Consider the following 14,195-nt stretch of genomic DNA (forward strand, 5'->3'; position numbering starts at 1 on the left):
GAAGTTATTGAACAAGTTTATTTTTTGAGTGTTGCCATGTTTTCCCTTGGAGGTGTACACTCTGCAAACTTGAGCTGTGCTGCTGAAATGCTCAAGCAAGTCTGTGCTGCAGGTCACCCCATTTCTCCTTTGGCTGATTGCGGCCCGGTGCTGAGCTCCAGCAGGGCCCTGGCAGAGCCCAGAGCAGCCTCAGCACCCGCAGAGCCCGGCTGCAAGGAGAGAAACCAGAAAGCCCCGTCAGCTGAAGGCTCCTGTCCCCTTGTTCCAGCTGCCCGCAGTGCCCCGCACTTCCTGATCCAGACTGGACCACACCTGGAACGCTTCCTCTATAAAAACTAACAACAAATTATTGAAAATAGATTACAGACAAAGAGGGGAAACAAGGAAAAAAGTAAAAAAAAAAAGTCACAGGTGAGGGAATCCCAGGTTTTCTCCCTTCCCCTGCACTGCCCCCATGGTGATCCCAAAGCAAACAAGGGCAGTGGAGCAGCCCAAGCCCTTCCCTGCCTGCAAAGCAAAGCAGCCCCTGCACAGGCTCTGCAGTCCCACCTCTGCTCCCACCATGGGGGTTTGTTTGTGTCGGGCTGGCTGCCCCAGCCCAGCCCCACCCGGGGCACGGTGGGTGCTGGGGGCTGTTGGCAGGGCCAGGAGCCCACTCCCATTTCGTACCCACCCCAGCCCATGCCCCCAGCCCTGCCAAAAGCAGCCTGGCAGCCGACTGAAGGATCAGCTGCATCCGCCCCAGGAAAGGGGGAACCTTTGGTTCCAGGCCAGGCTGAGCAATGCCCAAATCTGGGAGCATCCCCTGCGTGTGGACTCATCTGCAAATTCCCTGTGGAGCCTGGCTTTGGAGAAGGTGCCAGAATCAAAGTCCATCATCTTCACCCTGCCAGAGACCAGGTGGAGCAAGAGGTTCTCATCCTTGATGTTGTCCTTGCTGTCCCCAGCAGCAGCAGCCCCACCTGGTGCAGCTTCTCCAGGGGCTCCTTCTCCTTCCCTGGGGCCAGCCCAGGCTGTCAGGGCTCTGCCCAGGGCCCCAGCTGTCAGGAGCTAGGACAAGCAAAACCAGCTCGGATGGTGGCCACCAGTGCTGGGCAGAGCAGCTCAGCTGCAGCACAAGGGCTGTGTGTTCCCATCTGATGACCCCTGGGCAGTGACACAGGCAGGACCAAATGTTTGGGTTCCTTTGCTTCTCATTGCCAAGGCATGTGTGGAGCTGGAACTTACCAGGGCCCTGCATCCACGTGTGCCTGTGTCTCTCTCCCTTCTTCTAGGGCAGATGAATATCCTGCATCCAGGGATCACAGAACAGCTCTTCTAAGGAGGGCCTGTCCAAGTGCAGCATGGATAAACGCCGCCGGATCAGATCTTGGCACTCTGGGCAGAGAAACCAGAAACCACCGGTCAGTTGGAGAAGGCTCCTGTTGGCTTTGCCCCGCTATTCCCGTGCCCAGGCCATGCTGGATGTGCTCAGAGCTGGGCCTAAACTTTCCATCAGTTCCCTGTTGTGGAGGAGAGCAGGAGAGCAGGACATGTGCCACCTCCTCAGCAGCTGCCAGAGCGGGATGCTCACGAGCTGCTGCTGCTTCTCCCAGCACTGGTATTCCCCCGTGGCCAGAGATGAGGATCCACCTGGAGAAAGCAATTGTGGCAGCGAGAGCTGATGGTCCCAGCTGATGTTCTGGCCCCTCCTGAAAGGGAGCTCCCCACAGACCATCTGGTGCAGCAGGATGCCCAGGGACCAGATGGTAGCTGGCTTGCCATAGTACCAACCCAAGTGAATCCATTCCAGGGGCTGTATGACCATGTTCCTATGGAATACAGATGGGGTTCATCAGGGGGATGCTACTGCTCCCAGAGCCTGGCCCCAGCAGCCCTGGGCATGCAGGGGCTGCCCCAGTGGCACACGGGGCGACTGCTGCCCTCTCACCAGCACCTGGGACTTGTGTACAGACTTGGGGCTGGAACAGAAGCCACTGGTGCTGGAAGAGGGCAGCAGAAACCCTGGGAAGGCACAACCATGACACATAAAAGAAAAACTCACCCAGTGGTGGAGAAACCCACTCTCCTCCCTGCCAGCGTGGCTCCATAAATGTTAATAAGCCAAGGCAAACAAGGGGAGCAGAGTAGTCCAAGCCCTTCCTCACCTGCACACCAAACTGGCACAGGGTCAGACCCTCCTCTCTGCTACCCCCATGGGGGTTTTTGTCGGGCTGGCTGCCCCAGCTCCAGCCCCAGCCCAGGGCACAGTGGGTGCTGAAGGCTGTCAGCAGGGCTGGGAGCTGGACCCCCTCACACCCCCACCCAAATGAACCTGGCTTCAGCATTAATCCCATCCCGGCTGCAATAGGGGAAGCCCCGGTGCTGCACCTCGTCTGGGCCATGAGATGCCCAGGAGCATCCCCTGGCAGGGCTCACCTGCAAACTGGGTGTAGGCTGTGTCTTGGAGGAAGGCGCCACAGCCAAAGCCGATCAGTTTCAGCTGCCCGGTGGCCAGGTCGAGCAGGATGTTCCCTGGTTTGATGTCCCTGTGCAGGACCCCGCAGCTGGTGCAGCGCCGCACGGCCTCCAGCACCTGCGGAGCAGCCCCCGCGCCTCCTCCTCGGACAGGAACCCCGAGCGCCCCCCGAGCGCCCCGGGCCGGCCATCCCCAGGCCTTCGGTCTCGGGAACGGGACACGGGAGGCTCGGGGCCGGCGGCCGCGCTGCTGAGCAGCGGAGCTCGGCCCGGGGCAGCCGCAGCGGAGGCGGTGGGCGCGGCCGTGCCGCGTGTGTCCTCCGCGGGGCCCGGGAGGAGCCGGGGCCGGGGTCGGGGCCGGGGCCGGGGCCGGGGCCGGGGCCGGGCTCGGGCCAGGCGGAGCCAAAGGGCGGCGATGCCCCAGCCCCAGGCACTGATGCCCGCCCAGCAGCACCACCGCCAGCACGGCCAGAGCCGGGCGGAGGCGAGATCGCGGCGGGACGGGCGGGGCGGGGACGGGGCAGCCCCGCCCGGGGCCGGGGGCGGGCCGGGGGCATGGCCCGGCCCGGCATGGGGGAGAAGGAGAGCGGGAGAGGAGGGGACAGCAGGAGAGGGAGAGGGAAATTCGCTGCTTTCTCTGCCGCTGCTGCTGCTGCAGCTGAAGCTCCGTGTCCGTGTCCCCGTGTCCGTGTGTCCCGTGTCGCTGTGTCCCCGTGTCCGTTTGTGTCCGTGTCCGTGTGTTCCCGTGTCTTTGTGTCCCCGTGTCCGTGTGTCCCCGTGTCCGTGTGTCCCCGTGTCCGTGTGTCCCCGTGTCCGTGTGTCCGTCCCACTCGCCCCCGCGCCCAGCCCAGCGCTCCCCGGGCATCCCCTGTGCCTGTCCAAACACGGGAACTTTGCCCTGTTCAGCCCAGACCCAGAGTCTGGACTCCTGCCCAGGGGCACAGGAATCCCCTCAGGCGCTGCTGTGCATTGTCCCTGCTGAGGGTCAAACGCTATCGGAGCATATTCCCTGAATGCTGAATTTGTACCTGACCCAAGCACTGCACTTAGTCTCCAACACTGATTTCCAAAAAAAAGAAAAACAAAATCACAGGGTAAGGCAAACCGTGTGTAGCTCATGGTATTTTAGAGTGTCTAAAACTTGCCAAGTCATGGATCTTAGAAGTGAGATCCATTTGGATTAATGGGATAGGGAAGTAGTGCAAGATGGAAAAGGGGAGCATAAAAGGAAACAGAAAAACATCTTAGATTGTTTTGTTCCATTTTAATTTCATTTCTTAAAAGCTGGTTCAGTTTTCCCAGAATCTTCTCCACAGTCCTGTTTGCTCTTTCCAAGAACCTTTCCTGGAGAACAAGGAAGCTTTGAGCAGCTTCTGCCACAAGATGTGCCACCAGCTGCAGCTTCACTTGGCTCCACACCGTGTGTGCAGCTCGACTCTTGCAGCACAGCAGGAAAAATATTTGAAGAACTTTACAACTTGCTCTTTCTTTTCCTTGTGGGCTGGGCAGTTTTGCCATTTGTGAGGTTTTCATGGTTATTGTTATTGTTCTACCCTAAGAAACTATGACGAGCTAGCAGGAATTGTCAGGGAATGCAAGCCTGACTGAATGCAGAGAAAGAATCTCCAGAGCCTGCAGCCAGAAATGGAGAGCTGTGTGATATCATTCCAACATCCCCATGGACATCTTGAAAGTGAGGTAGAAGATGAAAATGGGCTGACAGAGGGAGTTTGTTTCTGTGTTCAGTTTAGAACCTTCCACATCTCATGCAATGATATAAATCAAGAGTTCAATCAGTTCATGGAAAGCACCAGAACAAGCTGGACCTCTCAGTGGATGGCTGAAAGAATCTGAAAAGGAAAAATGCAGGGAATGACTTGGTGGAGTTTGTCTGGAAGAAGGGTCACTTTTTCCTAATAATTTCTGTTAGAAATGGGAAGTTTGACTCAGCCAATAGATCAAGCATTAATTCAATCAGTTATTATTATTTAGAAATTATTATTGTAATGTATGAGCAAAGACAGCACTGGGCACAGTGGTGGGGGTTTTCCCCTCCAACTGCACACCGATTGTTGGGCTTGCTGGTATTTATTGATCAGATTCATGCATAGTCATAAGCTTTTCCCAGTAGTTTCTATTTTCCATTTTTATGCAAGCTTTCGGCAGTTTCTATTTCTACCTTTGAACGTCACAATTCTATACTTTTGAAGTGATATGTGGAATAAATAAATAGACTCCACAACTTGGGGTAGTTATGAAGTGGGTTTGTATTGCCAGTGCCCAGCACAAGTGAGATAGCTCTCCAAAAACTTGTGCCCCGATCCTTACTCTGACCCACACTTTTCTTCACAAAGGTGTTCCATATACAATAATTACACAACCTTCCCATGCATATTCAACCCCTGGCCCCGCCTGTCCTCGCCTCTCATGCTAAATAGGTCTGGGCCCTTCTGGGCATGCGCGGTTTGCCATGGTGGTCCTGCGGGGGTCTCTGGTGGTCTCTTGAGGCTGAAGATCATGGTCTTCTTCATGATTGAACTTTTGAACTCTGCCTCTCTGCACATGCGCTTTCAGTCCTTCGGTGCTTATCTGTGTACATCTGACAGTCTTGATAGGCCTGGAGACAGGGAAGCTTCTTTATCTGGATTCTTTGCATCCTTAGGCATTGTTCTCTGTGTAATAAGCTTCAGAAATTTGCATTTTCTTATGCCCTTTGTACTATTGAAGAGGTTTCTTAAGTAAAAGGTTGAAATTCAACACATAATTGTACAAGCTAAAATATAAATCCTTAATTCATTTTGCTAACTTAAGTGAACTGCAAAAATCTATTTCAGAGGAACTTCACGATTGCAGATTTTTCCAAGCAACTGTTATACGTGGAAATGAAAAGCCATGAGATAACTGTTGTCTTGTGGAGAAGTCTCCATAACATTAACAAGAGGAACTTCTCTCCCTAAGTGAACTGACCAGAGACTATTCTAGAGGTGGAAAACTGACAGAAAAATTTAGGTTTTGCCTCTTTATATTGTCAGGTTATATGGAGAGAGGAAGTGGTCTCAATGTTTTGCTCTGATTCTTATTATTTTTTCTTTTAACTACTGTTAATAAACTTTTCTCTACACCCTTCTACAGTTTCGATCCCACTTTGTCTTTCTCCTAATCCTACCTCACAGCAGGAAATGAGTAAGTATATTCTAGTGAGTGCACTGGTAATTAACCAACACTGAACCCACCACACTAATTGATGCATTGGCTGAGAAATCTCAAACTGGCAAACCAAAACCACGACAGAAACTTCCTGATGAACTGCTCTAGAGCAGAGGGAAATCAAGGCAGAGCCATGGTTTGTCAGGACTTGCTTGATCCTAATGAGCCCCGTGGTGCATTTGGAGCTGAGTCCTGGAACATCAGGGCCTGAGAGGAGATTGCACAAACCTTTCCAGGAGTCAGAGACAGAGCAAAACCCCAAAGTGTCTCAAAGCATTTATGAGATCCACTGAGGTCCATCCCCAACAAAGGCTCCTCATGGACTCCTTGGAGGAGAGAATTGGAGGCCAGGATTGCACAAAAACCTTTCAGAGACTCAAAATGGCACAAAAACCTCTCAGTGTAGAAAGGGAAATCCAAAGTACCCTACAAAAGTTGAGTATCTCAAAGTATTAATGAGCCCCACTGAGTGTCACTACAAATCTCTCAAGGGACTCGTTAAAGCAGATAATTGGGGCCATGATTGCACAAACCTCTCACAGAGTCTGGATCAAAAGGGAAACACCAAGTACCTTAAAAGAACTGAAGTACCTTGAAGCATTAATGAGCCCCACTGAGTGTTGTTCCTTACAAAGCCTCTCCAGGGACTAATTACAGCAGATAATTGGAGGCCATGATTGCAGAAACCTTGCAGAAACTCCAAGGCAAAAGAAAAGCCCAAAGTCCTTTGAAGAACCTGCAGTCCCTGGGAGCATGAAGGAGCCCCCAGGGCCATTCCTGACCAAGGCTCCCCAGGGACTCCTTCCAGCAGATCCTTGAGGCCACTGGGATGTGGGCTAGGGGGGGATGCTGAGGGCAGGACAAGGGGGTGACAGTGCCCAGCCTGGCTGGGGCTGTGCCAGGAGGCCCCAGGGCCTCAGGACAAGGTGTCTCCTCACAGCCCTTGGTGGCACAGACCCTGCTGTGCCCCAGGGCACCAAGACTTGGCTTCTCTTTGTCCCCACCTGTCATCAGTGCCTCCAGTTCTCTGCTCTGCCTGGGGCCTGGGGACACTTTCTCAGTCGTGTCCCTCAGTGGGACCCATTAAAAGTCCCAGAGACTTTGGAGTTGGATTCTGACTTGGAGTTCTGGAGAGGTTTCTGCAGCTCCCTCTCAGGGCCTGGTGTTCAGGGCCTGAGCACAAAGCCCCAGAGGGTCATTAAAGTCCTTGTGCTGTGTCTGTGCTGCTGAGCTGGGCCGGGCTCCTGGCACAGAGGGTGATCCTGGTAACCAAGCAGAGCTTCAAAAGCACATTTCTCTTGCTGAGCAGCTCTTCTCCCAGCCCAGCAGGGCTGGGGCACTGCCTGCAGCCAGCCCGGGCACAGCACAGAGGCACAGAGAGCTTCAATCAGTCAGGGCTGGGAAGGGGCTGAGAAGTGCCTGGGGCAGAATCACTGCCAGCCCTTGGCACAGGAACCTCTGGCTGCAGGACAATGCAGCTGCAGCTCCTGGAGAGATCTCCTAAAGCTGGAACATCCCAATGCCCACAGACCCTGTGAGTACAACTCTGAGTATTTCTGGTGCTGGGCAGGTGAAATGCTCATAAAGCTCTGAGATGCTGAGAGGTTCTGATCAGTCATAGAATTTTTCCAAGACAACGATTTTGAGAAAAAGGAGGATATTTCCTAAGACTTTTTATTCAGTTTCCTATTATTGGAGAGTGACAGGGAAGGGGGTAAATATTAATGGTGGTTTATGAATTTTGACAAGTGCATGAGATATCCAAACTGTTATTTTAGTGATCAATAGGTTCACAGGAGATCCCTCATGTGCTTTCAGCCACTCTGCCCATGGACAGCACCAGAACCACCTTTGCTGGAGTCATCAGGCTCAGTCTGAGCTGTCCTTTCTCCAAGCTGCAAACAGAACCTGCCCCCAGCCAGTGCCCTGCAAACAGGCAGGGTTCTGTCAGGCCAAGGAGAGTGCACAGAGATTTGGGGTCTGGGAGTGCTGGCAGGGAGAGATCAGGCACAGGGAAACACCTGCAGGAGGAAAATCTCCAGGAAGCAGAGAGAAGATCAGGGAAGGAGAGAAAACAAAACCCAGAAATGCTCTGGCAGGGAGAGTTCAGAGATCTCCACAGGATTCCCTCCAGTGCAGCCCCTCCCTCTGCACAAGCCCCCTCCCTCCTGTCCCCCAGCCAAGCCTCTGCCCTCAGGGCCGGGGCTCCAAGGCGTGCAGCCCCTCCTGTGCAGGCAGAGCTGCAGCAGAGCCGTGGGGCAGCTCTGCAGCCCCGGGCCCAGTTCCCTCTGCAGAGCACAGGGCTGGGAGCAGCTGCCCGGCACGGGGGGCTCTGGCAGGGGGCACAGCTGGCTCAGGGTGCCACAGCTGTCCCCAGTGCCCGGCTCTGGGCAATGCTGGCAGTGCAGCCAGGGAAGGAGCTGTGTGTCCCTTCATCCAGTGCCATCAGAAGGACACTTGGAAGTCTCCCTGAGATTTCAGTCAGAGCTGGGAGGTTCAATGCAGGGTGCAAACCTGTCCTAGAGCATCTCTGAGTTATAAGATTGATGGGGAAAGGCAGATGTGTTCTGACACTGAAAATGCTGCTGGGTTGGTAAAACGAGCAACGTGAGTCCTTGGCCTCAAATGTGGAGCTAGGTTGTGGTGGATCCATCTGCTCTCAGCAGTACCTGGTGACATTTTAGGGGAAGCATGGGAAGGTGATCACACTCCAGGTGAGAGAGGTTAAAGCCCAGAGAAATCTGAACAGGTCAGACCGACAGACCATCTCCCCTCACTCTCCACTTATCACTTTGCCTCACAGAAATGGCTTTGTTCTCCCTGGGGGAAGCAGAAATGCTAAAGGTTTCTGATATCCAAGAACACCGGGAGACAAATGGGGGGAGCTTAAAAAGTAATCCGCAGAACTCTTGAACACAAAAGCATGTCCGTGTGTGTCACAGAGGAAAGAGTTGTATGCGAAATGGCTTTGATTTTAATTAGAGGTATCTCCTCTAACTATTGACTGGCCTTTTCTTCATGACCAGGTGCCCATGTGCAGCCACAGCAAATGCCCAACAGCAGCTCCATCAGCCACTTCCTCCTGCTGGCACTGGCAGACACGCGGCAGCTGCAGCTCCTGCACTTCTGCCTCTTCCTGGGCATCTCCCTGGCTGCCCTCCTGGGCAACGGCCTCATCATCAGCGCCGTAGCCTGCGGCCACCACCTGCACACGCCCATGTTCTTCTTCCTGCTCAACCTGGCCCTCAGCGACCTGGGCTCCATCTGCACCACTGTCCCCAAAGCCCTGCACAATTCCCTCTGGGACACCAGCACTATCTCCTACACAGGATGTGCTGCTCAGCTCTTTTTCTTCATGTTTTTCATCTCAGCAGAGGTTTCCATCCTGACCATCATGTGCTACGACCGCTACGTGTCCATCTGCAAACCCCTGCACTATGGGACCCTCCTGGGCAGCAGAGCTTGTGCCCACATGGCAGCAGCTGCCTGGGCCAGTGCCTTTCTCAATGCTCTGCTGCACACAGCCAATACATTTTCCCTGCCCCTGTGCCATGGCAATGCCCTGGGTCAGTTCTTCTGTGAAATCCCACAGATCCTGAAACTCTCCTGCTCCAATTCCTATCTCAGGGAGCTTGGGCTCAGTGCTCTTAGTGTGTGTTTAGGATTCGGATGTTTTGTGTTCATGGTCTTCTCCTATGTGCAGATCTTCGGGGCTGTGCTGAGGATCCCCTCTGAGCAGGGACGGCACAAAGCCTTTTCCACCTGCCTCCCTCACCTAGCTGTAGTCTCCTTGTTTGTCAGCACTGCAGTGTTTGCCTACCTGAAGCCCGCCTCGATGTCCTCCCCATCCCTGGATCTGGCCCTGTCAGTTCTGTACTTGGTGGTGCCTCCAGCCCTGAACCCCCTCATCTACAGCCTGAGGAACCAGGAGCTCAAGGCTGCAGTGTGGACACTGATGACTGGATGCTTTCAGGAACATTAAACTGCTGGCCAATTTCTGCAAATCACTTGTAATAAAAGTAATTTTTGATACTTCTTGTTGGTTTCATTTTTGAGATTCTTTTTCTTTACTTTTTTCATATTGTCCACAATAAATGTCATTGTTGGTGCCATTTCTCATTTTATCTGTACCTTCCCTGTTGCCACAGACTGCATCAATGAGGGGTTGCGTTCTCGGTGGCTTTAAAGGAACTAAAGGATGTCCCAGCAAAGCTTTCTGCAGAGATGCCCTTTGGTTGCCTTCTCTGGAGCTGCAGCAGCAATGTCTGTGTGCAGAGCTGGGGCAGATCAGTGCTGGCACAGCAGCTCTGCTCCTGCTGGCCACACCATTCCTGATCCAGGCCAGGAGCCATTGGCCTTCTTGGCCACCTGGGCACACGGCTGGCTCATGTCCAGCCTGCTGTCCATCAGTCCCTGCAGGTCCCTTTCTGCCTGGCTGCTGTCCAGACACTCTGTCCCCAGTCTGTAGCGCTGCAGGGGTTGTTGTGGCCAAAGTGCAGGACGCAGCACTTGGACTTGTTAAACCTCACCTTGTTGGATTTGGGCCCTGGATCCAGCCTGTCCAGGGCCCTGTGCAGAGCCCTCCTACCCTCCAGCAGATCAACACCCACATCCAGCATGGTGTCATCTCCAAAGATGTCCTTGTTCCAAGGGGCCCCTCAGCATCGCAATGTCCCTTTGGTTACACCAGGCCCTGCACTGTCACACTGGTCTCCTTGGTTCCATGGGGCCCCAAAATGTGACAATGGATTCCTTGGTTCCGTGGGGCTTCACAGTGTCACAATGTTCTCGTTGGTGCCGCAGTTTCACAGTGGCCCCTTGGTTCCATGGGGCCCCAGGGTGTCACAAAGGCCCCATGGTCACATGAGGTCCCACACTGTCACAATGCTCTCTGTGCTTCCACAAGTGCCCTCAGTGTCACAATGGATTCCTTGTTTCCACGAGGCCACACAGTGTCACAAGGGCCTTCCAGATTCCTGGAGGCCCCAGAGTGTCACAGTGGCCCCTTGGTTACACAAGGTCCTGCAGTGTCACAATGTCCCCTTGGTTCCACGAGGCCCCGCAGTGTCAGAACGGCCCCTTGGTTCCCCTGGGCCCTGGACTCTCCCAATGCTCTCCTTGGTTTCGCAGTGTCACAATGGTGAAACCCCTCGGTTACACGAGGCCCCGCAGTGTCACAATGGCCTCTGTGGCTCCACCAGGACCCAGTGTCACAGGGACTCCCTGGTTCCATTGGGCCCCAGAGCACCACAATGGAGCCCTGGTTCTATGGGGCTGCACAGTGTCACCATGGTCCTGTTAGTTCCACCAGGCCCTGCAGGGTCACAATGGCCCCAGAGTGTCCCAATCATCACAGAATGACCGAATCAAATAGGCTGGAAAAGACCTTTGGGATCATCAAGTCCAACCAATGCCCTAATACCGCCTTGTCACCCAAACCATGTCACTGAGTGCCACTGGAGAGGGACAGTGACTCTGCCACCTCCCCCCTGGCCTGCCCATTCCAGTGCCCACTCAGCCTTTCTGTGAAGAACTTCTTCCTCTTGTCCAGCCTAAACCTCCCCTGGTGCAGCTGAAGGCTGTGTCTTCTTGTCCTGCCCTCCAGCAGATCCACACTCACACCCAGCTTGGTGTCACCTGCAAATTTGGTGATGGTGGGCTCGATCCCTCCCCCAGATCATCGGTGAAGATGTTAAACAGGACTGGGCCCAACACAGATCCCTGGGGACAGCACCAGGGACTGGACACCAGCTGGGTGCAGCACGATCCCCACCCCTCTCTGGGCCCAGCCTGCAGCCAGCTCTTCCATCTCCCAGCCAGGAGGGAACCTGCCCAAGCCTTGGGCTGCAGCTTTTCCAGGGAATGCTGTCAGAGACAGTGTCCAAGGCTTTGCTGAAGTCCAGATGGACACATCCACAGCCTTTCCCACATCCACAGGTGGGTCACCTGGTTACAAAAAGAGATCAGGGTGCTCAGACAGGACCTGCCCCTCTTAAATCCACGCTGGCTGGCTCTGACCCCTCGGCCATCCTGTGGGTGCCCTGTGGTGGCACTCAAGGTGATCTGTTCCATAACCTTGCTGGGCACCGAGGTCAGGCTGACAGGCCTGGAGTTCCCCAGATCCTCCTTCCAGCCCTTCCTGGGGATGGGCTCACACTGGCACCTCCAGTGCTCTGGGACCTCCCTGGTGAGCCAGGACTGATGGTAAATGATGGGGAGCAGCTTGGGGAGCTCATCCATCAGCTCCCTCACCCCCCTTGGATGGATCCCATCCCATTGTTGTGTGTAGTAGATATAATTCGCGCCATTTCTAATATGATATATGTGATATTTAATATTTGTTAGAGTAGACATTTTTGTATTAGGATTTCCCCCCCACCCTCACAGGCTCAGGTGAGACCGGGTGTAGATTGGAAACTGATTTAAAAGTAAGAAGGTACTCGCCAGGAGATGGGCCATGTCTGGGGAGATACAGAAACCCCAGGTGCTGATCGTTCGCGTGAACGACCCGAGATGGATATCATAGTAATCCTCAGGCAGATACATGTGAATACAGTGTTCCTGAATTCCCCTAAATTTCATCAAGGGATTCAACAAACTCCAGACACTGATTTGTTCTCTCTCATCACCAAAAAAGAAAATCTTATTAACATATGGACTCTGAATAGAAGAAAAGAGTGATTGTTGAAATCTTGGCCTCAGGCGGAATTTTCCCTATAAAAACCGCTTGTGGCAGGATAGAGGTGTGTGGGCATCGAGGAAAACCTCTGATGAGGCTGACTCCTTGTTGCACACCCAGTGCCGACCCCGGACTCGGCTCTGTTCTTTCCTTGTGGCCGGCTAGATAGAATTTTATTGCAAAAGAAATATTTTATTTTTCATAATCATTTGGCTGGACAAATTTTCATTTATAACATTGAATCATATTTTTATGCGTAAACAAAATAAAATGTTAATAGTTATTATGCTAAAATTAATTAATTTAATTAATTTAATTAAAATTTAACTAAAGTTTAATTATGAAGAGAAATCCATAATTTTTAAAAAACGTTTTGGGATGTCAGTCCCAGGTGGACAATATCTGAGGGTAAGGGGATGTGGTAAATGGATGTGATTCATGCTGAATGAGTTGTTGTCCTAGATTGCAAGGCAAGATGTATTCAATTGCTATCTGTTAGAGGTTGGTTCACTGCATTGCTTATTTAATCTTTTTATTTTTTTCCCTAATACAGAACGGTTATTCCTGCTCCCATATTTTTGCCTGAGAGCCCCCCTTAACTTCAAATTTATAGCAATTCAGAGGGAGGCGGTCTACATTTTTTTTTTTCCGCATTTCAGGGGAGACTCCTTCCTTCCTTAGCAGACTCCTGTCTTTGCAAACCAAACCAGATTTTGGCACCCAATGTGCAGCTCGAGGGCACAGGTACAGAAAAGGGAATAACAGTTCTTGAGTAATCCAATTTTTGTGCTGTTATAGAAACCTCGTTAAGTGGCACCCTGGGCTCCAGCCTGCCCTGGTTTGGGTGACACGGAACCGTGGCTGCATTTCTCCATTTGCAGGCCCTTATCTAAACATGGCTCCTACGGCCAAGGCTGCTGTGGCTGTTCTCCGGTTTGTTCCATGGGTGAATAAAGGGAAGAATTCATGGATTTTTAACTTCCTCTGGGAAGCAGGCACATGGATTCACAGCTATCACACACTAACTGTGCTCTTGCGGTTACTTTAATAATGGCACCTACTGTGAGGAAATGACACCAGGGGAAATTTTCTCCCAACCCTTTAACCATCTCTTTGGGTCTGCCCCACCAGTTTTTGAAGGGTTCAGATCCACTCCAAATACCAATGATATCATACAGTGGCTGGTGTTGCTGTTAGCCCTGTTCTATTTAGCACTGAGAGACAAGGGAAGATTAACCTGGTCCACCCGCAGGCACCCTGGTCCATGTTCCCTCATTCCATGGGGCCCCTCAGTGTCCCAATGGTCCCTGGCTTCCAGGAGGTCCTGAGGTGTCACAATGCCCCCTTGGTGACACCAGGCCCTGAAGGGTCGGAATGGTCTCCATGGTTCCATCAGGCCCCACAGAGCCATAATGGTCTCTGGGTCCATGAAGCCCCGCGGTGTCACCATGGCCCCTTGGTTCCATGGGCTCCAGTGGTGCCACAATGATCCCCTTGGTTCCATGAGGTGCCCACAGTGTCACAGTGATCTCCATGGGAAGGAAAGAACCGAGCCCCAGTGTGGCAGGGGCCGCCACCAGAGGCCAAGGCCAGCCAGGCTTGATGGTACTGGCAGATTTTGTCTGGGAGCAACCGTTGGATATAGGGAATTTTAGAGGTGGAATCCCACTTTCAGACATGGACATCTGGGGGAGAAGGACGGTCCTTTTCCATAGGAAGAAAAGCATGGAACACCAGTGTTTCAGGGGCAGATAAATGGCAGCCACCAGAGGCCTAAGGCAGCTACACCTCTCTGTCCTGGTAGCTTTTGTCTGAAAACAACCCTTGGATATAGGGAATCTGGGAGGTGGAA

General features: G+C 52.9%; 2 protein-coding genes across 2 annotated transcripts in view; one reads left to right on the forward strand and one right to left on the reverse strand.

Annotated features, from left to right (window-relative positions):
* LOC140681480 (uncharacterized) overlaps positions 1-14,195 on the reverse strand; it is a 1,248,316-nt gene that overhangs the window by 768,110 nt on the left and 466,011 nt on the right.
* Positions 8,714-9,646, forward strand: LOC140681449 (olfactory receptor 14J1-like). Its single transcript, XM_072921281.1, has one exon. The coding sequence runs from the start codon at positions 8,714-8,716 to the stop codon at positions 9,644-9,646; it is 933 nt and encodes a 310-aa protein (XP_072777382.1).

The sequence above is a fragment of the Taeniopygia guttata genome, chromosome 36 (genome assembly GCF_048771995.1).
Source record: "Taeniopygia guttata chromosome 36, bTaeGut7.mat, whole genome shotgun sequence".
In the NCBI taxonomy this organism is placed as follows: domain Eukaryota; kingdom Metazoa; phylum Chordata; class Aves; order Passeriformes; family Estrildidae; genus Taeniopygia; species Taeniopygia guttata.